Source organism: Gnatocerus cornutus, chromosome 9 (genome assembly GCF_029298725.1).
Source record: "Gnatocerus cornutus isolate USDA-ARS CGAHR chromosome 9, icGnaCorn1.1, whole genome shotgun sequence".
In the NCBI taxonomy this organism is placed as follows: domain Eukaryota; kingdom Metazoa; phylum Arthropoda; class Insecta; order Coleoptera; family Tenebrionidae; genus Gnatocerus; species Gnatocerus cornutus.
The window spans coordinates 11451838-11477278 of record NC_142241.1 but is presented as its reverse complement, the minus strand read 5'-3'; the positions used below and the strand labels follow the sequence as shown (position 1 = coordinate 11477278).

General features: G+C 33.9%; 1 protein-coding gene across 6 annotated transcripts in view; it reads left to right on the top strand.

The window, feature by feature from the left end:
- Positions 1-25441, top strand: part of LOC148168811 (diuretic hormone receptor-like) — a 46671-nt gene that overhangs the window by 7155 nt on the left and 14075 nt on the right. For 5 of the 6 annotated variants that reach the window (XM_088045181.1, XM_088045183.1, XM_088045186.1 and 2 more), the window contains exon 2: positions 20705-21044. In XM_088045181.1, the coding sequence (XP_087901307.1) occupies positions 20741-21044 (304 nt within the window). In that variant the 5' untranslated portion in view covers positions 20705-20740. Of the gene's footprint in view, positions 1-1549; positions 1745-20704; positions 21045-25441 lie in introns of those variants that run through there. The other variant, XM_088045182.1, reaches the window with a different exon arrangement.

The following is a 25441-nucleotide window of genomic DNA, read 5'->3' as shown; positions in this document are numbered from 1 at the left end:
TGGAATAACGTTGTATCTAACGCTTTGTTCTGTTTTAACCTGTCAATATGTGCAAAAGCCAAGTAAATTTCGCCCACATTTTGTTTTAATAATCTCCCCCAATAAAACGTGATTAATTTAATTAACAACAGTACACGATTCATTCTGGTTGACAATAATGGGAATAATACACAACAGTCTGATTAGGGAAGATTCATGAAACTATGTCACGCTAGAATCAATGAATGATGTTTTACTTATCCTGGAAAGAGAATGACAGGTCCTTTACCCTTTCAAATTGAGGACAAACATGTTAACATCGCCGTCTGCTAAGCTGAGGATATTGATATTTTCCAAGACTAGTTAAATGTCGATGTTAAAGCTAATAACGTTTCAAGTGAAACGACAAATTAAGAGGTTACTTTTGGAGATATTAATGAAATTGTTAACCCCTTTCACTGACACCTTTGCTCCAAAGCTACTTCAGATTACAGCTACAAAGCCAAAGTCTAGAACTCTAATTAATAATTAATATTGTCAAGACGTAGAGCTCTATTAATAAGCTACACTTATCCTTGCAGGAGTTGATACACAAAATTCAAATACAAATTGTTAAAGAGATATCTTCAGACTTTTTTAAGAAAACTTTGTTCTGGAAATAATAATGTAACAAAATCCAGCTATAAAATAACGAGACTCCGTGGGTCGGTGCAGAAACCTGAGTCAGGACTTTGTGTATTTCGGATCACATTAAAGGACGAAATACATCATCGAGATATTTATTTTTTCGCTTCGCCCTCGTCACTTGCAGGGCAGGTGACAGATAGATTTATTTTAATGACAAATAGCACTACGCTACATTCCGTGAAGTTTTGTGTCCTGTCGTCTAGAGGCCTGAAAAAGCCACAAAAGAAACATTGATTTGGTTTTTTCTAAATTTTAGATTTTGCGGGATAAGAAGAAATGGTGAAATCTACAGAAGAATTAGAATAATAAAATGAAAGAAAATGGGTTGGTAGCCCTGCTATGCGTGTCTATAACCTCAATTTGTCTCCTAAACTGCAGTGCTACCAACATATTTCAGATTTAAAAAAATGTTTTTGTTGAAAATGTTTCGGTTGAATGTTTAGTTAAATGTAATCGGCCGTTTAAAAATATCGTGTCACGTTGCCCAAATCAATACTCACAAGTTGCTAAATGAACATTTTACACAAAATATTTACCACCACCATTACGGTCATTATTTCCACATCGTCACTCCCCAATTATTCCCTACGCTTTTTGTTACAAATACGTCAGGACAATGGGGTAATTACAGCTCCGAAGCGTCCATCATCACGTTTGTTTCCATAAGATTAAAAACAGCAAATAATATTTACTTTGAAATTAATTAACTTTTTCGTCCCCAAAATTTTCGTTTCAATTAATCCTCGTCTGGTTTCAATCATTTTTCTTAACCAGCCCCAATGTCGACATCACACCCCTTCTAAAAACATCATTAGACTCTGTAGTAAATGCCCGGAGCCTAGCCAGACGATGAACTCCGGTAGGACGCAACGGGAGTACGCATAAAGTTGGTCCAGTTCGCGTCCTGAGCGTCGACAGCGTCGCAGTTGTACCAACACTTCGGTCTTCAAAGGAAGCTTTCAAAGTTGTGCGCGCGGATTATTTCGATTTGTAGTTTTTCGGGGAATTTTTTTCTTGACGACAATGAAACAACAACGGGCGAATAAGTGGCTCTTCGGATATGTTAAGTTGACAAAGTGTGAGTATTCAAAGTAAACAACTAAGCGGATTTGAGATGGGACGTGTTTACATTTGTGGTATATGATTAGTTAGGGCTAACAAATCGTAAAGCTAAAGGATAAAGGATTATTTGCATAAATATTGTTTGGAGGGATGCTGGAAAGTTCACGGTGAGGGGCTTTCATCTTTTCTCCCACTTAATTTTATTACTATTTAATTCTAAAAATAAAAATTTAAAATTGACTTAATTGGCCATTTAAGACGATTTAAAATAATAAACTTTTGATAGATAAAATCTGCTTTAGAATGAGTGGAAATAACTTGACACAACTATGTGGAAGGCATTCCAACAACCTAAAAGTGTAGGAAGTGTAACGTTGCCTCCTCATTACCGCCCGCTATCAGATTGAATATTTTGAAATGTGTGTCAAGTACAGATGCGCCCTTACTTCATAACCCGTCCGATCATCACACTTTTAACACTTTATCCACTTTTTACAACCTCCAACTCAACTAGGCGTGCATGTTTAAATTTAGCACCAAGCCTTGTGCCTGAACCTAATTTAAAATCTCGCGATTGTTCATTCATTTCCATATCCCAGCTTTTACCTCACACGCGACAGAATTCATCCAACTTCTACAGGTGGTTGAATCCCCGACTGTTTTTTCGTTAGTTGTAAGACTTGGCAAAAAGAGAAATCGCTCCGAATAATTCACCCTTTTTAGGTGAACGAAAATTCGATTTGAGCTATTCGTTTTGGTTCTTTTAACATGATTAAATATTTTCGACGACTGAGGATCTTCAAATAAAGCATTTCCTGCTTTAAAAAGCAATTTAAGGATAGCGCCGACGTTATTACTCTTACTTATGCAGCTAAAAGTGCACTTGGCGAGAATAAGCCGCAAGAAATTCGATCTTTCTGGCGGAATTCGAGAAGCCAGCTCGTAGGGTAATTTCCGAGGATGTCACTATAGTTTAATTGGATGCTAAAGAGTATTGTTGCACAATCAATAACGAAAAATCGAGGAAATATTTTTCGTTGTCACCTTGAACGGTTCAGGTGTGTTGACGGATCTTGGCTAAAATAACACAATAAAAGTCTGTTTTGTTGGGTGGTCAGTTGCGGCTATTTTTAATTAAATCACTGACAAAGTAAACTAATAAAATGCTGGTGTTTGACTAGAACGCAAGGTCTCATTAAATTCCATTGAAACTGTCAAAACAGTGTGCAGCAGATTTTTCTTATCGGAAGCATAAAGTTCGCGATTTTTTATAATAATCACTTTGGCGTGAAATGTCGAAGGTGTGCTAATAAAATCACTTTAATATAATATTTTTATGGGCCATATAACTTACTGCCAATTTTCTTACCTTAACGTTATAAACGCGTTTTTATTTTTATGTCGTCAATAAACGTCATCGTCCTGAAGGGACAATAGAAGATAATCGCTTTTTGCAATAAATATAAGAAAACTATTAATCAAGTTCAAATTTTCACTCTTTATTGACTCTTCAGAAGAAAAATCATCTTTATATGGGTCACCCCTTGCATTACCGCGAGTGGACGTATCTAATTACCAGCAAATAAAGCGTGTTTTTAGTTCAAGTTTAATCGAATTAAACCACGTCCACTTTGAAGATAATTTTCTTATCTACCGTAGGAAGGTTAAAATAAATTCCATGTACTGATAAAAATACTTGGGAACGTAGGAGGTTAAATATCTACATATTGCATGATATTATCGTACGTGGAGGGTTGGAAGTCTTCGAGAACTTCCGCACTTCCTTTACTTAGGGTGAATGGTTAGCGGAAGTAGGACCACAAGGGTATTGCGTCCGATCGTGGAACTGTTAAGAGCATAAACTTACGGAATGTATTGCTTCCGTCTTTCTTAACACAACTCACGGCTTGTCGCCGCTGACAGGAGATTGGGATTCTGATATTTTTTCCTGTAGGTAAAATCAAATAGGGTTTAAGAAGGAACATTGATGGATTTGATAAAGTGAAACCTGCTGCGACAAGACAATGACAGGTTGTATAAATATGAATTGAATTAAATAAAACGGCCTACAGCGGTGCTAATTCAAAATGTGCATAATGTAACTGGATATTATTTACGGATTTCAAACAATTCAAATAAATGTCCAGTTGGAGTTTGATTGTTATTAATTCACTCAAATGCGTGGTGATGTACTAACAGTTTCGGATTTTTACTAACAGATTTTTTATCGATGTAATATACTTAACCTAGAAAGAAAAAAAGAGAAAATTTTTGAAGAACCCAGTTTTTATTTGTCTTCTTGGACTTGGAGTTTTGGTGGCTGGACTTTTGGAAATTAGAAGAAGTAGATATTAAAAATGGGAAGAATAGTCTAAATCAAGCTAAATATCTAACATCTTAGAAAAACGATGTCGTTTACTGTATGTCAGTATCTGCTCTAGATCTACAGATATTATGCGACTTCCGGAAATTACTCTTTTATTGCACTTTGTCGACACCGGAAAGTTCAAAAACTGATAACAGTGATGACTTTATTTGTGTTCGTTCATCGGACTTGATCTTACCACTGAATTACTCGTAAAATTCTCTGTAATGGAGCTAGAGAAAAATATTGAAACATGCAGGTACGCAATTGCACAATTTATGGTTTAGATAAAAATATGTAAATATTATGTTGGTACCACGTTGTACCTTTTCAGTTATTGTGAAACTTTATGACAGTAATTACTGAGTTTGCGGTAGGCCGCATTACGCCATAAATGTCATCGTTCTAAATTTTCAAAAGTCAAAATCATTGCAACTCTACGGCGTAGCATACGGCGTAAAATGAATTTGTTCTTGATAGAATTATTATCAAGTATTTGAAATGTATAGCATAAGGTAGGCTATCGCAAACTCTATTTTATTGTAACTAACTCGCAACACTTACAATTAGTGGCAATTTGATATTAGATGTTACTGAAATATGTAGGTACGTGTATTTCATATGTGCAGACAATTATATTGCCAACAAAATAAACAAAGTGAAGTTAATTAATTTTCCATTTCGGTGCTTTAAGAGCTTCATTAGAGCATTGTTTCTGATGATCTAAGAGACACCAACTTATCCGTTCTAGGAGAAAAATTTAAGTGATAAAATAATGTCTCAGTAGAAAGTTAATAATAATAATAATAATTTTAAGTGATAAAATAATGAATCAGTAGAAAGGGGTCTTATTTCTTAGAAAACTCATCTAACGGATTGTTTATTAATTCTACTAATAATTAGAAAATCACATCCATTACTTAGGAAACTTGTATTTTAATATTTTTTTTACTACCAGCTTGGGAGCGTCATTATGTCGTCAGTTTCTGCACTGTGAAATTTTTTTTTCCTACAAGTAGAAGAAAAAAGTATAATTTGTGTTGTCTATATCAAGCTAAATATTTAGTGGGCGTTTAGTGAAAGGATCTTTTCTTCCTTGGTATATAATTACTATATTATACTATTGTTTTTACTCTACTTTTTGGAACGTTTGAAAATACCAAAATCGGTACCAGCATCTCAATTAAAAAATGTTAAAAGTAAATTACATTAATTAAAACCAAATTAAATACTGACAGATAATAATATACATATATCTACATTTCGACATTGATTGGATTAAATTAATTGTTGCCATGGAAAATCTCTCATGAACTTCATAATTTTAGATTCAAATACTATTGAATAATTATATAAAATGCATAGTTCAAGATCAGACATATCTACGTCATTAGATTAGCTTTTCATAATTGAAATTAATATAATGAGGCGATAATATTGCAAAAATTCCATAATTCGTTGACAAATAGGTATAAATGAAATGATAACAAAATAATAAATAACATCAAATTATTTAAACGGAATATTTCGCATAATATTAATCAAAGTTCGAAAATGATCTGTACTGCCCATCGATTTATATATTTTTAGATATAAAAATCGCAGAATTGTAAATACCATTTCAAATTAAATCCATAATGGACTGTACATGAAGCCCAAGTGCATTACATATATTTGTGTGTTTGAAACTGTAATCAGCGGTTGCAAAGATCCGATATGTTGTTTTGATTTGGTAATTTGGATGTTGAAACATACAAAATTTCTCCATCATAAATAAAGCAGATAACTTGTATGGATTTTTTTGTAAACTAATATATTCTAGGAGCAAGACATATTTCTGGCAACAATCCCGGAAAATAAGCCAAGGAACAGATCACTCAAGTCAGGGCAATTAAATCACATTCTATTAAAGAGCGAAGCGATACTGTGTTCAACTTTGCACGTGAAACATCAAAGTTCCACCCAGTTTGCGGCAAGCTTGTGAGGGGTAAAATAGATCAACAATAAAAGCAGAGAAACAAGTAAATTGCAATTATATCTCTAGTTGTATGCGTCAAAAGCTTAATTTGAACTTTCCAATGGTAATAGTCGTAGTGGAGCGAAAACCCTGTCAGATAACGAATGATTGACGAGTAAATTTGAAAATAGTTCCGTTTTTCAAACATAAATACGCCATTTGGTTTTATAAAAGAGAAAGACGTTGATACTGGCTGAAAGTATGATAAATTCGCTTTTAACATAATTCGTTCGTCTTCGCTTCATTAATCTAGTCTAAGACGTTTGGACTTGATAGTTGCCAATCAAATTTCCTGCGGATATTGCTCAAATCGTGACTTTTCTTAGGGGCTTTACAACGACTTTTGTTATTCACCTGATGTCTTAGTAAACATTAATGGGGTTTACATGTTTACCACTTCTCTTATTATGCATTCATATCGTATATTACCGTTCAAAATTATCTACTACTACTAATACCTTCATGTTATACACCATACGTGCTGTGATTATTATCTCGAGAGAACAATTCCCAATCCACTCTAATTATTATTAATTGAGTATTTTATTAACGAGAGTTCGGAAATGAATAATTAGACTTTGACGAGCTTTTATGAAGTTGTCAGTTTTGCTTAATTTTCATTAAATTTGCGTGCAACCTTTAATATGCTGAATGTTGAGCATTCTAAATTAGACAAAGACCTTGCTTGGATTTACTGCATAATTATTCCAAACGAGATCTCCCCAGCACTTTGACAAGATAATTTCTAAATTGCACCAAGGGAATGACTGCTAGAGCTCTTGTCCATATCAACTTGCTAATTTTAATCAACACATTATGCCGTGCTTATTCCCGACAACCGAATCTCTGGTTAATTATAATTTTAATGATTTTCTTAATTAAATTCAATCCGTGATTAAAATTAACGATTTAGCACGAAAATTACTCACGACGAAATTATGGGAGATGCAATTTTATCTGAAGATTCCCACTTATAGGTGTTTAGCAGTGGTGACAACTGCGAGCAAGTAAAGTTCCGTGGAAATTTTATTATTCACAGACAGTTTGACCTAGCAGTTTTCTTCGTAGTTTTCTTCACGTATGCACACATTGCGCGGACGTTTGATAAAATTACGGGCAAAATAAAAAGTACCCACAAAACTTTGTACGACGAATCTTGAATTATGTTCTAAGTTCTGCTTTGAGCCAACGAAAAACTTAGGAAGTGGCTTTTAGTCTACTTTACGAAAATTGATTCTGGTTGTGTCGGGCAATTTTAATTTTATCGTATTCTTTGTTCTTCTGGGATTTTAGCTGTTACAGGAATATTTCCACGTTCTAATTAATGCAGGGCAGTATGACTAATTGAATTAACCCGTACGGAATTTGCGATTATTGCCGCATCTGTTTAGTACAGTGTGAATATTTTACTGAAAAAACGGACCGGGATTGTCCCAAATATTTTAATACGATTTTCACGGTGTCTAGTTGAAATGAATGCACACTGATCGCTGCATATATCATACCAGATTCGATATAAACATTCGAATTATTTGCCTGCGCGTAATATGTAGTTTAAATTGCCGGCAAACATTACGCAATAATTTACAATACATTGAATTACTAATTTAGTTTAGTTGATATAATTGACCCCATTAGGACGTGCTAGAGCGGAATTATTCGTTAATTGTTGATTGCGTTTAAACCGTGGTAAAAAGAATTTTCGTTTTCGGTTTTAATTCTCTCAATATTCATTAGCTCGGATAATGAGATTAAAGCGGACAAAAAGTAGTTTTCGCAAATTAAAAACGCGACTCGTAAAAACGAAAGCTATTGACGTAGCTTCTTCTGATTGTTGGCGCGTTTTTATAGGGAAACAAAAAATAAATTGGTTTTTGACAGTGCGAACATGAGTTGCGTCAACGACGAAATATTGATTGCGGTCAATCGCAATTTTTTTGTTTATGGTTCACAATTTTTTCTAACTTTATTATCTTATTTTTAACTCCGCCAAACAATATTCTTACTCAAAACGGGAGTATACAATTCCAGATGTTCCAAAGTAACGTTTTCTCATATAAGCAACACATTTATGTTGTGTCTTACGCCACTTTTCTCTGAGTCCGCCATTCCCGTTGAAATTGAAAGAAACAAAAAGGGGATAAAACAAAATGGAGGGATAATGTTGTTACGTTTTATTTAGATCCGGGATCTACTGCATAAAATAAAATCAGGCTGCCTCCACACCTTCGTAAAGGTGAGCTTTATGAGCACGCCATCAACATTGTATTTTTTTTTGTAAATAAATCCAGAATTGCTGATGGTGTAATTTCAGGAATACGAGTGATTTTATGTTTGCTTGTTTGGAATAATTTTATATTGATCGGATGACGATACTAAAAGTACAATGAAGCCACAAAGCTTCCATTGTTGAAATTCTGTGTAGAATTATTTTATAAAGTCATTAACGTGGGCTCTCTTCAACATGTTTTTAATTAGAAAGATGAGAGCTGAGAAAATTGAATTTGGTTTTAAAACAATCCTAGCAAGTTGACTGATAAAAAAAGGCTTTATATTCGAGACCTATGTTATTTTGAACGTGTCTGTAAATGAATGAATCACCTCTAATTCAACAGAAATTTAATAAACCGCTCCCCTGATTTTACAATTTTTTGAATAAACAGCTCATTTCAGCTCAGATTTTCGATCATGTTTCAATATTACTTGAAGTAACGAACACCATAATAAAATTCTAAATATTTTGATTAGATTTTCTACAATGACAAAGCAAAATAATGAGTCTTCTAGAATCTTGTTTTACAAGTCCAGACCCATTCAAAAAGCTCGCTTCCCATTGAAGACGTCACTGTCTTCTTCAATTTGACTAATTCATATTATTGATTCCGTCATTTTTGTCAAAACTGTACTGTAATGGCCGGTCAAGAGTCCAATCAGCCTCCGTTTTTGCGTCTGAAGCCCTGAAAAATTTAAGGGTCGTCCGAATCACCACCTTTACGAGATTTCTCAACCGCTGCTTTGCATGCTTTGCGAGGAATAAAAATTGTGGTGTCGGGTAAACGGTTTTCACCTCAACCCCCAGGGTTTCAATCCATGTCAGACAGTAAAAAAATTACCTTCGACTGTTTTATTTATCTTGAACCGAACCACTCTGAAGTTAATTAATAATTAGCAACATTAGGAGAATTACAAAATGGTACAGTTGAGACGAAAAGGAGATTTGGGGTAATTAAACAACAGACTGTAAGTTCTCCCTCTTTGGCGATCGCCTCTTGGTAAATACTCCAACATGCAAATAGCTTGTTTCGCAGACTTGTAACACGTTTTTACCGTGGAAATCAAACTCATCAGAATTCATAAATGGCAATATGAGTTTGAAGGGAGAACTTTTCTTTATCTACTGAAAGTTTTGTCTGAAGTGCAGCACTGAAATGCCGACAATTACTTCCGGATACAAGTTGGAAATGTCAGCTTGCAGCTGTGGCAACCCCATTAGCATAGAGGTTAATATTGTGCCCATTTCACCATTAACAACTTTTACATAAATTGGTACAAGTTAGACCCAACGACCAGAGGAGACAATCGAGTTTACTCAGGCCGAATGCGCCCTCAGACAACTGGAACAATATTAATATTTATAATAACAAATTGTTGTTCATTAACATGGGGAAATGGGAAAAACTTGCTTATTGCAATAATGCATTTTGTATCGATTGCATGTGCTATCCTGCTTGCAGAGTCGACAATTACAACCTTTGTTCGCTTGGCTTTATTCTTGGTAAATAGATTTGGAATGAAAATCTAGGTGCATTCAGTTTTTAATCGCATTGGAGAAACGTTAATTTGAACCACCTTCCTCATTTCTGTGCTCACTGATTTAATAACTTTTTTTGTAGTTACTAACAAACCAAATTAGCGTTTTGTGTTTCGGATAGTTTTATTAGAGTTGAATTTTTATAACTTAAACTAGATTGCTCCTAATTAGAAACAAAATTACTTTGATTAAACAGGCTGATTAAACAGGCTAGTAGCTTGTAAAGAAACTAAGCAAGTTATGTGAACATTGTTAAATTATCCTCCGTGCAAAATAGTTTAGCTTCGTCCAATGTTTGTTTTCTATAATCAACTTTCCCACTTGGAAAACACACAAAGCATTCAGTTCAGCTTGTTCCAACTGCCGCAGTTAAGCTAATTTTCCGACTTAATTCGGTAAACAAGTTGAACATTCCGTCCGATACATTCTCACGCATAATAAAACTGATCATAAACTTTGTAATTAAACTTTCCTTTAAAGAAGCAGTGAACTTTCCTATTTTCAAATGAAGGGGATTGCGTTACTGACGCAGTTATTTGTTCATGCAACATTTTTTTTTCATTTTATGCGGTGCACATCACAGATACATGGCAAATTAGCAGGTTTTCATTTTTGCTCGCTTTTTACAGTTCTGTAAACATGTTTTTGATAAATTTGTTTATTCATTTGTGTGGGGCTGATGAAAATGTCATTTTTCAAATTCGTAGCGCTGGAAAAACTGCAATCGAACATTAAAAAATTAAAACAAGTTTTCCGACTGTACCGGACCGCCATTTCCCTCAAGTTACAATATGTTTTATAACCGGTATAAAAGAACGCATTTAACTGAGTGAAGTTTATGGCCCGATGTTTAATAAACATAATTTATGAATTGTAGCAAAAGTTGCAATGATTAAGTACGAAGGAGTTATGATGGCAATGACAATGACAACGAATTGTGAAGTTGCTGATTAATGGGCGAGTTTATGTCAGAATGTTGCTTGCCATAAATATACTTTTTACAGACAGTCACGCTATATTTTAATTGCAGAAACAGGAAAATATTTTTCGTACCAAAAGTGAACACGTTTTGGTCTGTCTTTCGTCATGAGGCGCCTCCACCATTTTTGTTGGCACTAATTTTGATTCATTTATGTTCTCTGCTGGCGAAATTTTGAAATACAAGAATGTGAGGACAAAGTTCATTACCCGGCACATTTATTAAAAAAATTTGTACTTTTTATTCCCTTTTATGCGAGCGCAGGGTTCAAAAGACTATTAAAAATTAAAATACCTTTCTAATAAAAGTACGCATCCGGTTTAATTTCTCCATAACATGCAGAATGTTTGATAGGGACAAAGAAAGAATAATAAAAACCCACCACAAGGTAAATTAAAATTGGTGAAGGTCAGATGTTAGTCTGTTCAAATAACAAACACAATTTAAACGAGTTCAAAGCTATATGAATGTTTATCCAACCTGTTGATGTTTATAAAACACACTGATATATTTCTGTGTGTTTAAATATTGTGTTTTACACTTGTAACATTCGTATCGTATTATTATTTAATCAAATTAAGGAGACGTGAATATTTAACTCTTCAATCTCGCTGTACCCGACTGACATTTACATTACCCCGATGATTAAAGGAAAATTTACATAAACTGATACGGTGTCGTGCTGAGATTTTATAATTCTCTTAACAATGTAAAGTTGTGTGCACTGGAGAATATCTCGAAATTTTCTGTGTAAACTGACGCAATACTCTCGGGACATCGACAACAAAATCAAGGAACAAATAAGACTGAATCCTTTACAAAGTGAGTAGTTTGTCAAATTGGGATTTTTTGAATTTACAATAAATGTTCTGCGGAAGAGCGGCTTTGAAGAAACTTGGGAATAACAGCCCGAGGCCGTGTTTATTTTTCGCAATTTCTATCTTGGAAAAGTTTTAATTACAAACAAGAGGTTAGAGCCAACACAATATGAATTCTTTGAACTTATGATAAAACGTTTATGAAAAAAGTGCCGAAGAGCAAAGTTTATGTGTAGTGCAGGAGTTTTAAACAGCGCTGGCAGACAATGCACTGGGAGCAAACAAAAATTCTTTTTGACGGCGAAAATTTGACATAAATATGTGGTTATCTTAATTGTGCTTTCACTATTAGGACACAAAAAATAACAGTTTTTTGCGGCGGATAAGAAAAATAAGATTACTATCGAAATTATAAATAGTAGAAGTTTCACGATCTTGTAATAAATAAGTGGCGCTTTTGGGCGTCTATAAATTGAAGATTTAGGTGAAACTGGTCAACAATTTTCTATAAAAACGGACTCTCCAAATCCTGTTGACCAACGTTATTAATTAAGCTCGACCGAAGCGGACCCTCAAGATCCACTTATCAGTCCGAAATTAATTAAAATCTTTGAAAAGCAACCGTAAAATTTTCATAGCAAGATGCAGCGGCCCACTTTTCTCCGTTTGCGCCATAATGATTTCCTCGTTAAATTGATTACAGATTTGGTAGGCTAAAGACATCTAAATTAAAGCCAACCCATGTCTAGTAAACCGATCTTTAATTAACCAATTACAAAATCAAGAGATAGACGTCGAAAAGGCGGCTCTGTTACCAAAGGAAACCGACTTGGGTATAGTGCAGATCACTACACCAAACACCTTCATAAAATATATATATCAACGTCGAAATTAATCATTTAGTAGCAGCCGTTCCATAAATTCAATAATCTAAGGGTTTCGGTTATATTCATCGGATATAAATTTCAAGCAAACGTTATTAAAATTCGAAACGATAGTTGTGCAAGCAATAACAAAATTGCCGATTTATTTCATGGAAAGAAGGCGTTTTATGTTAACACCTCCATAGTCTTCAATAAAATTTTATTGTCTAAGTATAACCGTATCTATTACCATATAGAGCTGCTTTTATCTAAGTTTTACAAGAAATCGATTTACGTACAAAAACCGTCATAAACGTGTTGACTTTGTAACTGAACAGGTGTTAAAACGAAGGAGAAATTAATTAGACGAGTACTCAACATTGCTTAGAAGCCACGGAATCGAATTACCACTCGAATTAACAAACCGGCTATAATTGAAACGAATTGCAGCTCGCAAATAAAGTTGAAAGCTTCAATTTCAGTCGTAAAAGTGGCATTCATCATTATTATAGACGGACGAAACGACCCGATTTAAAACAGAACTCCACTATTTCTAATTGAAGACAATTGAAAAGTGATCTAATATAAAGCTTTCGGAGGCCTGACAGCTTAATTTATTTGAAATCCATAGAAAGTTTTGCACTTTTGAAGTATTGTGACTGTGATTAAATTGTGCCCGTTTTAATTAAAATTGGTGCTTTTAAACTCTCGTCGTGAATTTTTAATTCAGCGTCTTAATTTAATATCAGCGAGGTTACGAAATGCAAAAATAACAAAAGTAATGAACTCACTAGTTACTTTGTCCAACGTGGAGATAATGCGAGCACTGGAATTACTGTAACGAAATTTCCGGGGTAATTATTACTCGAGATTCGCGCGCAAATTTAGTAAATTAATTCGCTCTAAATCGAAATATCGTAATTTAAAAGGAGTGGATTTTCAGGCCACAAGAACAACACATTCCTTTTTATTTGGGTCCGTTACGGTTAACACCGAGAATTTTATTATTTACAAACGTACATCGAGAATGTGGCTCCGTCCTCATGTAAGCCCAAAGTGTGCTTTTATTTACATTTTATTTCTGTAACAAAAGGACTAACGAAAAACGGTCAGAATATGTAACACTAAGAGCGGTAAAATTCCATTGATGTTTTAGACGGAATAAGAGTAGGTATCCACTTTATCGCAAGAATCGATGGAAATGTAGCTGTTGGAGCGGAAAATATCTAACAAAATGTGTGAAAACAACACGATATTTATTATGCATCTTCTTGGTGCAAAATATGCAAAAATGCACTTCCTAGTCTTTCACAGTGGTGGATTTAGGGCCTCGGGCACATTAATAAGTTGTCGCGGAATATTCAGATAACCTTTGAATAAGCAAACGCCCCCACATGTCGACGTTTACTAAACAAAATAAACACGCTCTATGTGAACTTTGTCAACACAAGACGACGCAAAACGACCCATATTGCCCACTATAATTTCAAGTCTTCCTCTTGCAGGAGATTTATCCTGTCACGGGGTAAATTGCTGAACTGCCAATTCTCCAAACAAAGCCGCCTGATAAATCATAAATTTTAAATCCTCGGGTTAGGACTTGAATATTTAAATCCGATCCTAAACAATAATTCACGGGGATGATCTCAGACTATCGTTTATCACATCAGTGCCAAAATTCCAGGGTTTCCATTATGGGCATCGAAACCGAATCAGTCTTTATTGGGTTATTCGGTAGCGTTTTTTAATGATTTGCAGACATCCGGTGTGGTGAAAGCCAGTAAAGGGGAGAGTTTTGAGCTATTTGTTTAGTAACTGGACGAAATACAGAAAACGCTTTTTATTGATTTAATGTGATTTCGTCGGAGTTGAATTGAAAAACCGATCATTGCAAACGTGCTCATTTGAGACTTGAATATGCCTCAAACCAGTTAGGCCTAAAATACGACATTATCCACTTGATACATAAATAGCTGTGATTTTATTGCATTATTTTCAAACAGATAATGTTTTATGTAAATTGTTTCAATGTGTTCCAGGCTTATAGAGATAAGCGGGCAAACAAATATGAATTAAGCCAACACAGACTTTTTTTATCTGATTTAAGAGGAAATTAACAACAGGATGTAAATAGCGGCGTTTTATTTGCAAAAAGGACTACAAACACAAAAAGTTTAGTTTTCGTATTTACCTTCTAAGCACTCCGATGTAATTATCATTACCATTACAATGTTGTTATGGAAAAGGAAATGCTATGTAAATTTCTGGTCATTTTCAAATTGTGGACCAACATGCGGAAAATAAAATTCGCGATTATGATAATCTCCAACCGAGCGGCACTTAAACCCTCTCGAAATTGCTTACGGTTTATGAGATTAAAAATACTGGTATAAAACACCGTGGTGGTAATGAAGAACAAAAAATGTTAATTGGATAACTAAGTAACATCCTGGAGTAAGCTGCTTTTATTTTTATTATTCCTCCAAGTGTTAATTGCAGGTAAAACACAACGGCACTCACTCACTTGACACCGAACAAATCGTTTTTATATTAAGAAGCTTTATTCCAAACACACTACTTAAGTATCTAAAAGTAGACTGAATTTTAACGTAATTAGTACTTTTACCATGTCATGTTAAGCTTTGTTTACCATTTAATGTGACGCAGGAAAAAAACGACGTACTAAATTTACAGAGACGTTATTAATTAGTCCATTTTAATTAACTGGTGCAAGTGAAACATTGCCGGGAAATTTTAGACAATAAAACCATAACTAGGTTAGTTGTTCGTTAATTGCATTTGTAGACTTTAAAATCTGCTCCAACTTTGTTGTTTATGCAAACCTGAATGAAATTGTGTTAAAAATAATTGATTTTGTGTCGTATTAGGGAAAATCTGGTAAAAGCAAAAGTTTAAGATGTCCCTGCGTCAGTGCGTTTTAATTGGCTGTCACTCTTCCTTTCGGAAGATCGGAGGATGCGATTAGAATTAAACTAAAAGTAGAAGTAATTGAAGAAGCATCGTGGTAAATTAATACTTGAGGTTGCACCAAAATAATGAGGGTGGAATTTCAAAACATTGAATCAATAGGTTCTATAAATAGCAGTCGAAATTTTGTCAGAAACGTGGACAAAATACTTTTACTCTTCGCAGATTAATTTTTTAAACAGTGGATTTTTACACAATGAGCTTTAAATGAAAAAAAAATAGCGACGGAAAAAACTGAATTAAATGAAAAGCTTTAATTGAAAAAATTAATTAATAACTCTTAGCAGCGAGAAACAAAATTCCATAATGATAGATCGCCGTGTAAAATAGATTCGGGCCTCATGGAAAGATTAGAATGATGTAGCCCTAGGCAATGTTAAAAAAGCAACAAAATAAAATTAGCAGAGTTGTTCATTTTCGGTTTAGTTTTTTTATGTAAATTAAATAGATTTGGATAGTATGCATACTGCATATTTTTAACTTCAATTTTAAATCTAACAGATTTCTCCATTTTTTTATACTTTGTTTTTATTTTTTGTTGACTTCGGATTTTTATTTAGATCCTTTTGCTTCTAAAAAGAGATTTTCCGGGCATGCAGTATCAGAAATTTTTGGTTTTTGCGGATTTGTTTTGAGATTGTGATACTTTTATTAGATTTTTTAGACTCTCGGTTCTGTTTGTATTTCCTTGAATTTTCTTAAATTTTTTAGATTTTATATTGGACATATTTTTTTTAGATTGTCTAAATTCTTCTTACTCTTCTTAGGTTTAATAGTCTTTGCACTTTCTTTGGATTCTCCTTACATTTTCCAAGCTTTTTTAAGACTTTTTTACTTGTTTTAAGATTTATTGGATGTTTTTTAGAATTTCTAATTCTCGTTAGGTTTTTCTTAGATTTTCAAAAACTGAAGGGTTTTATCTCTTCTAAACCAAAATTTTTTGGTTTTTTTTTGTTTTTTGTCTCAAACTTTCTCGATTTCTTACGGCTATTTTAGATTTTGACTAAATAGCCAATAGCCAGAATCTTTTTCGATTTTTTTAGTTTTCGAAATTTTCTCCAGAGTTTTGCCAATTTCAGATGTTTTCCAGGTTTAGATTTGTATTTTCTGGATTTATTATAGATTTTTTTGGTTTTTCCATAAATTTTCTCTCGAGTATCATTGGATTTTTAAGATTTGTGTTTAATTTTAGAATTTTTTAAATTATTTTTCGATTTTGTAGTACTTTTAGATTTACTTTAGATTCTGGATTCTGTTTACATTCCGTTTCATTGTTTTTAGAAGTTCTTAATATAAATTTCCAAATTTTTAGATTTCTGGCCAGATTCTCTAGTTACTAATTTTCTTTACTTTTTACAGAATTTTTGTTTACATTCTTTTCCAGACATTTTTTCCTGGATTTTGTCTCGAATTCTTCCTAGTTTCTTCGGGTTTTCCTTATTTTTTTCTTCAGATTGTTTTTAAATCTCGTAGAATTTCTTTCAATTTTTTCATTTCTAGTTGTTTCATATTTTTAGTTTGTTTTTCGTTTTAAATTAAAATTCGGTTTGTGAACTGTTGGAAAAGAAGTCGGAGCCCTAAGTTAATCGCCTCTGGTTTCTAATCTCGATAATTAGAACTTACATAAGTCGTAAACTAGAACAGGGGACAAAACCAAATAAGTTTTTGTTTATGGGTTTTCAGATAACCTCTCTCTGAGGTGCAATTTAACTGTAATGAGATTTCACACGCACTGTCATAAAAACACTAACTCAAACTTAAACTCAATAAGCTATTCCACTATATGAATGTAGCACAAGCATGAAAACTGTTGGTTCATTATTTTTCGAATTAAAATTTTAAGATTACGTAATTCCGAGTATTTATTTTCTATTTGCAGATCAAGCGATTTTTCCCTTCAAAATGAATCGATTTTGCGTATAAATTTTTGCTGGCGTACGAAACAATATTTCCGTCATGTAACGAATCTAATTTCGAATTTTGCAGAGACGGAATATTTTATTGAAACTGAAGATTACCTGTGTCAGATGAAATCGTCGCTTGAAACGTGTCTAAAGCATAATCACCCATGACAAATACAGTACGTTGACTAAAAGGTCATATTTGTGTGCTTCCGATGAATTAAAAAAAGCACACGAGCAACGTGAAACTCGTGTAAATTGTTGAAGCATGCAGAGTTAGATGCATTTCGAGTTTAGCACAACTGAAGTATTTAATTCCCATTGTTTGTGAAATGGCATTTGTTAATCAGGAGCAAAGGAATTTCAGATGTGTTCAGCACGGTTAATACTCGTATCTTATAAATTATTTCTTTTGTTGCATCAACTGGATGTAACTAAATCCGCGGAATGGGAAGAAGCGTGATTAATATTCCATTTTACTCTTCTTCACAATACCACAAAGAGGAGTATTTTCCACACGTTACATTACCCACACTGACAGAAAATAAATTTCCAGCTATCGTGGCTGCGGCAATAAATAAAAACAAGAAAAGAATGCGAATTTTACGGAAAAGTGATCGTTTAATGTTATAATGGAAAAAGAGCCGGACAAGTTAAAGATAAATGCGAGACCACAGATTGTGGTAATAAATACGCGACTCAACTTTTGATTCGAAGAAGTTGGGGACGAACTTGGATTAAATATTTAAAAGTAAAGTTTTTTCATAAAAAGACTGCAAACACTTGAGGAATTTTCATATAATTCGTAGGTGCAGTGGTAGATTAAGTTGTAAAACTAATTTTGCGGGTACCTACAGCTATTTTTAATGATTTCTTGGACATGTGGTTTATTTTATTAGTCTTTTACAACTGAGATAAAATGATTTTATGGCGGGGGCTTCATAAACTGGCTTAATGGGGGCTTTTATATGGGTGGACATGGTTCGAGGTAGTGTATGGAGGCGAAATGTGCCACTTTATGTTGTACCGTAATAGATATGTCTTTGTTAGAGTTCCGCTCATAACTCTTTAGATGGTCGTTTATCTGATGATAAGGCGCTGTAATAGAAAAATAGTTTCTCTACAAATTTTATGGTAATTGAAGAAACTGCTGCTCACCCAACTTTCAATTCTGAATCAAATTTATTGTCTCTATTAAATAAATTTTCTTTCATTATCGCGTAAAACAATTCCAAATAATGCATTTTGGAAATCACAAGACAAGAGAAATCCTTAAGGGGACTGCGTTATTTTTACGGTTATTATTCAGACTTCACTAAAGTCGATTTTATTTTTCATTTCCTTCATTGAAAAGCTCTTTCTTAAAAGAAAACTCATTAATATCAAATACGACGCATTTTGAGATTGTCTGAAACAAAGGATTTCTTGACGAAAACAACATCTCGTCTCGTAAATATGCAAAAATTAAGAACAAATAAGATAGTAGTAAATTGGGACTTAATAGTTAAAGACCTCAATTAATTTTAAAATGAGAAATTGTACGAACAAAGGCAAGTCGGGCTTTCAGTTCCGTCAATTAAAATTTGATTGCAGGTGCCTCAAAAGACGGATGTGAGAGTCATTTTACTATTAATCAAAAATGAGGTCGGTATAAAATATTTGTCAAGTTTTAGTGTCGTACCATTTTGAAACACTTAAATTGATGTTTGCGGACTTAATTCTGTTATAAGTAGCAGCAATTGTTAGTTTGATACTTTGTTTAAAATTTTTTTAGCATTTTACTTGCCACTGAAATTAATCCGCAATGTTGGTATTTAGAGCCCGAAAATGGTGGATTCGCCACTTATGATTTTCATGGTTATGCGTCATAAATATGGAACTGCCAATGACTGTCAAATGAAAGACAATAAAATGGTGTTTATGTCCAATAATTAGCGTCCATAAAGTAGCTAAATTATGTACGTATTACATAAATAGCTTATTCGGTCTCTTGAAGCAAAGCATGGTCAAAAAATGGCAGATCGGCCTAAAAGCTTTTTTCTAATCTCGCCCTGTAAGAATTTAACAGCTCTCTAGCAAATTCCGCTTTCGCTTCGCCTCATATTTTTGCATATACTTGTAAAATGCTGTATCGATTGTTCTGCTACTTTTTATTTCTATAAATGGAATTATAATTCTACAGCCATGGAAACTGTCTACAAATCAAAGTATTTTAATGGTATTATAACTACATTAAACCTCCATTACTTTTCCAGGTCAGCAGTTCATAATTATTAGATTTTGCAACAGCTTTGATCAAAGTCGTAAAGTGTAAACAGAAAATTAGATTTCCAATATGTATTTCCCGGTTTCTAGCTTCAACGCATCATGTTTTTACAATTTTTTTTCTTCCTCTATCCAATGAATTAGAATGAATATTTAGTATTGACTCAGGAAACGGAGCCAGTGGCCCAAACCAAAACATAATTATCCAGTAAATTAGGCTCGTTTATTGACACATGAATTATTAAAAATAAACTTGAGCGGTAATAACATAATTTTTACGAGTAGATAAATCCATCATGGGGAGACTGAAACGAAATGTTGTTACTATTTATATTCTTGCATCTTGGGATTCTCGAGATTTGCTGGGGGCTACTGAACGAACGATTAATTAAGGTTCGTACTGATATTTTGCGTTTAAAAGCAGACATTCAAATTAAACTTGCGCTATTTAATAATAGATTTTCCAGTAATTACTTTGAGTTTAAAGCCTGTAATGTTAGTTAACGCCTCTCAGCCACACAGGTATGGCAAACAATGCAAAGTAAACATCAAACAATAAACATCCAAGTTTAAAATGTGTAAACAAGGGTCATTTGCATCCAGCAGCCCCCGTTTAGATTTATACCGTTGGTTTTTCTAAAAAAAGTAATTTATGTAATTGGAAAAAAATCTCTCGGTGGAAAATAATTTTCCAGCAATCTTTTCCACATAATATTCCAGTCGAGCCAACATTTATGAATAAATAACAATATGAAAGTCTGTCGATAAACAATTCATGTCGCAAATAAATGAGTTATTGATGAGCGACCCTAAACCGCTGGGTTAAAATTAGAAGATTCACGCTTGAGTTGCATCCGAGCATAACAATTAAATCATATATCATAATTAGGAGTAAGCAAACTGATAACGAACAAAAATACTTCTCGAACAATACCGTGTGTATTTAGACACTATTGTGCTGTGTTACAGATTGAGTGCCAAAATGCGTCCTGAAAAGTGTTAAAAATGAGTTGGCACGATCCGAACCTCTCCCAGGATTCCAGTACCATGGACCACAACGTGGACTGGTCAGAAGAAATTGACGAAAATGACTTGAATGAAACCGAAGACATTAAAATTAAACTGAACATTACAATGAAGCATTGTAGAATTATGTACAATAAGACTGTTATTTTGTCTGAAAACAACCCTGAAGACTTTTGTCAAGTGGCCACCGATGGACTTCTTTGCTGGCCCCCAACCCCTATTAATGAAACAACGTATGTTAAGTGCTTCTCTGAACTTATGAACATCAGATATGACGACACACGTAAGTGTTTAATTAATTTGACTATACTTTTGTCCATTATGTATAATTAAGTTAATTGGATTATGCACTTGGTCTGGAACGAAATGCCTGGAAAGTTTTGTTATTGCCACGTTGCTGGCACGTGGAGATTAATTCTGTCCACGCTGTTAACAAAACGAAGCAAATATTTGCAGTGAAGGTTTCGTCGTCGTGAACATGTATTTTTCAATAGAATTACTGCGAATATTAGTACCTCTCAGTGCTTGTTTCTTTGTTTCTGGAACATCAACTCTAAACTTTGCATGCACGCGAAATTAAACATGCACGCTCTGTAAATACTGGAACTTCATAACAGAATTAAAGAGTCGTTAAAATGCCTGCGGTAACCAAAATGACGCTCCTTTCCCAAAATTAGATTGTTTTCTAATTAACTGTACGATTATTTATCCAACAAAGTGTTTAAATGAAAAAACATGTGTGCTGACAAACAAAAATAGTGAAGTGATGTAACTTAAAAGCATGCATTGTATTTACCAAGGAAGACGCTCGAGAGAGTAATTCTAGCTCATAATTATGTTGTCGAGGATGTTCTTGTTGTTGTATTATGCTCAGTTTTACATGCATAGAAGGGTATAGATGGCATAAGCAACACTCCAGAGTTGCATAAAGGGGAATGCTTTATCTGGGGCTGGTAAATGCTTAAAATAGTTTGAAGAGGAGAAATGTGAGCTTCCAGAAGCTACTTTTATTAGACGATCCTGTGACCTTTGTAGGTGCGCTACGTGTTATTGCGTGCTCAAACGATTTTTATTCAAGCCAAAATATTGTTTTAACAAAGAGGTTTTATCGTTTAGAGACGTCACTGTCAACTTAAAGGATTAGAACAGCGCTTCTCGACAAAACATCTCTAATATTTCTAGTTACTATTTTGTACAAAATCTTGTTACTTTGAAAACTATTTTTAACGTCTTTACTAACTCAAAATTTTTAATTAAATTAATTAAATATGCCATGTTTATACAGGTTTTGAAAACTGGTTTAGTTTTTTGAATTTGCATATTTTTTATATTCTGCTTGTTTCTTTTTCATATTCGGTGATTCAGTTTCTGCATATTTATTGATTTTCTCTAATTTGTTGTTTTTTTTACATTTTTAAATGTTTTGAATTCTCTTACAAAAATTTCAGCTTTTAATTTTTTTCTCAGTTCCTTTACTCGTGATTATGGAAAGCCTCTAAATTCTTTGAATTCTTTAGACTTTTTTTATTTTAGATCTTTTATGTAACTTAGATCTGTTAGATTTCACAGATTTGTTAAATTTTCCAGTTTTTTTATATCCGTTTTAGATCTTTTTTTCTATTTTATTAGATTTATTAGATAGAACCTTCATCTTAGTTAGATTTTTAACATCTCCAAAGGCATTTTTATCATAAAATACGAAAGAAACAAAATGTTGACTGATAAATTATAAAATGAGATTATCAAATCAAAATTCGGCGCATTTGCCCTAAAATCTGCCCTCACTAGTTCTGCGAGAAATGCCACAAATACGCACTCTTATCTAACAAATTCCTTTCTTGAAATTTTGGCTCATCGCAATAGGTAATTTGCATACGATTGACATGATTGTGGAGACGGTCGTGCATAAAAGAGAATGAGATGATAAATGGGTTAAGGCGAAGTGGATAACGATCGACCAAATTGAAGGTTGAAATGAGAATATGAGTACAAAAATGCGTGTAGAGCAAAATAATTAAATTAGTTCGGTATCATCAAACCAATAATCCGATTCAAGAGGATAGTTGGTGGCTATTGAAATGAAAATGCGAAGCTTATTGCACCAATTGTCGGTGGAAATGTGTAATCGCCTCTGAAATAAATTTAAAAAGTCGGCCTCCCTCTGGAAATTGTAATATTTAGTGGGGACTAAAAACCGAGCAGTGCCCGAAAACACAATCCAGTATTGTTTTTCAGAGTTTAATTAACCTTCGCAACCTTCTGCATTGTAGTATAAAAAGCTCCGTCTCATGTTTTCAGTTATAAATTCACAAAGCAACATTTCGTAACTTTTCCGAACCAAGTTTCATTACCTGAAGGCAGATATTTTTTTTTCGAATGCTATTACGTTCATTAGCCATGTGGCTGACAATTTCCGGTTGTTAGCTCTTGCAGAGGTTGCGGAAATCCTGCTTTAAATATTAATAGAGTTTAAAGGGCTGCAGTATGCAATATAATTTATACATTTCCTGCTTATAGTTCTTGTTTTCAAGAACCCGTTGGCGGTGCTCCTGCTCTTGATTCAATATTTATTATTCACGGAGATTTTAGTAAGATAATAGACTAGAAGTTTAGCTTTGTGGGAACTTCAACTTTAATAAAAACTCAGAATGGGTAAGACGGGCAAGGCGGATACTCATTTCCTCTACCAGTTTTTGTTTTACAGATGTTGAGAGCGTTAGACAAATTTATGTAAATTAGATCTCGACGAGGTAAGGACAATACTTTCACAGCTTTTAGAGAAATTACGAGCTATTCATTCAACTGAACTATTTCATTCATTCAATACCGCTCATTTCTGATTTTTAGGGGCAGTAATTGGCACAAAAGGAAGTTCATTCATTTACAAAGGCAAAAAATGAAAATGATGAACAGTTATTTCAAGCGTTTTCTTTGACTGTTCCATTTTGTCGAAATTGCACCAATCAACCGGTAACACAAAAGGTAATTTCCGACTATCTTGTGCAACTAGGCGTGATAAAGCCTTTGACGGCACAGGAGCCGAGAAAAGAAATTCACAATTAACAGCAAAATAAAAAACACAAAGGCAATTTATAAAAAGACAGCACTGTTTCCTTCCATTCTATCGAAGAATGTGGGTCGGCTGTTCGGTCAGCTCGCATAAATTAAAGGGGAATTGCAAGAAGCTTCTAAGGAACGTCGGCCTTTTCGAAAAATCAATTACTCGATGAAAGAGAGAGCGAACGGGAAATATTAAATTACAAAATATACCTCAATTTTTGCAGCGTTTCCTGCACTCAATATTTCTCTGTATATGTTAAATCCATTTAATGTCTGAAGGCGCCATTTTCGTCGGAATGAAATACACAGGTCAAATCAACAAAATTGTATCAAAATAACGCTCAAAAACAAAATAGAGACGATTGCTTCAAGACATTGCTCGCTCAGCGATACGAGATGAAACCTATTGAAGCTTTTAGCCACGTGAACAATACCGGACAAAAAATTACTCTTCCGCTCGGTCAGAGATGCCAGAGAAGTTTGTAATAAAATTTTACTTTGAAATTTGAAAATTCATCCAAATATTTTGTTTGGGAGATACATTTTTAATGTGCTGAGGGAATTAATGTCTACTTGTTATGCCCGTTTTATTACAATAGAAATTTAAAACCGTAACGAGCGAGGATTTATTTTTACGTTTGTGAACAAATATTTGCAACTTTATGGGTCTAATTTCAAAGAAAAAAATTGAAGCTCTTTTATTTCACGACTTTTGAATTTGAATATGTTATAAATAGACATAAACCTATCAGAAATGCAGGATCTTTCTTGACACTGCAGCCAGAATAATTTTCAATAATTCAGAGAAGTGACATCGGTTTCGGTGCTGCAGGAAATTGATATTTTACTCGTTGGATTAGTACTGAAAGGAGTGAACGTGCAGTGAAACAGTATTGAAAGCTTAGTATTCTCTAGAAATATTACATATTCTACACCGGATATTGGGCTTTTCACGAAGATAATTACGTCAATAACCTGAGATTAGGAGCTGGCAGCCACTTAGCAATAACATTTGTTGTTTATTTACCAATGCATTACCGAATAACGTCACGTCAAAGTGCGCCAGAATGGCACCAGAAACAAACAAATTAAATATTATCTTAGTGTATATGAGTCATTTTACAATGTCGCAAACAGGGACTATCAAACTTTTCATATCTGACAGGGTGAACGTAAATCCGCAGAAAATTTGCCGCAATAAGAGGAAATTTAAAAACTAGTATTTACTGGAAAGCGACTTTATAGCTGAGCAAGGGTTTTTCCCCAGAAAGTTGGGATCACAATAGTATCTCGTTTTCTTTATGATTAATGGTGGCGCGGTGGTAGTTTTCATTTCCGAACAAAGTTATAACGATCCGTTAGGATTAATTTGAATACCCAAAGGACGCAACAGGTTAAGAACTTTGCCATCTCTAGAAGCTGAATCGGTTTAGCATTTTAAACAGGTTTATGTGTTTACATTAAAGTCCAACTGTTTACCGTAGATTTAAAGTTAAGGCAAGTAGAAGACACTCGTCTTTTTCTCGAAGAAAGTTTTCAACTGAAACCGAGCAGTATGTTGACGCTTTGATTGCCATTTGGTTAATTAACGTTTTAGAAACTGCAGTTAATTTTAGAATC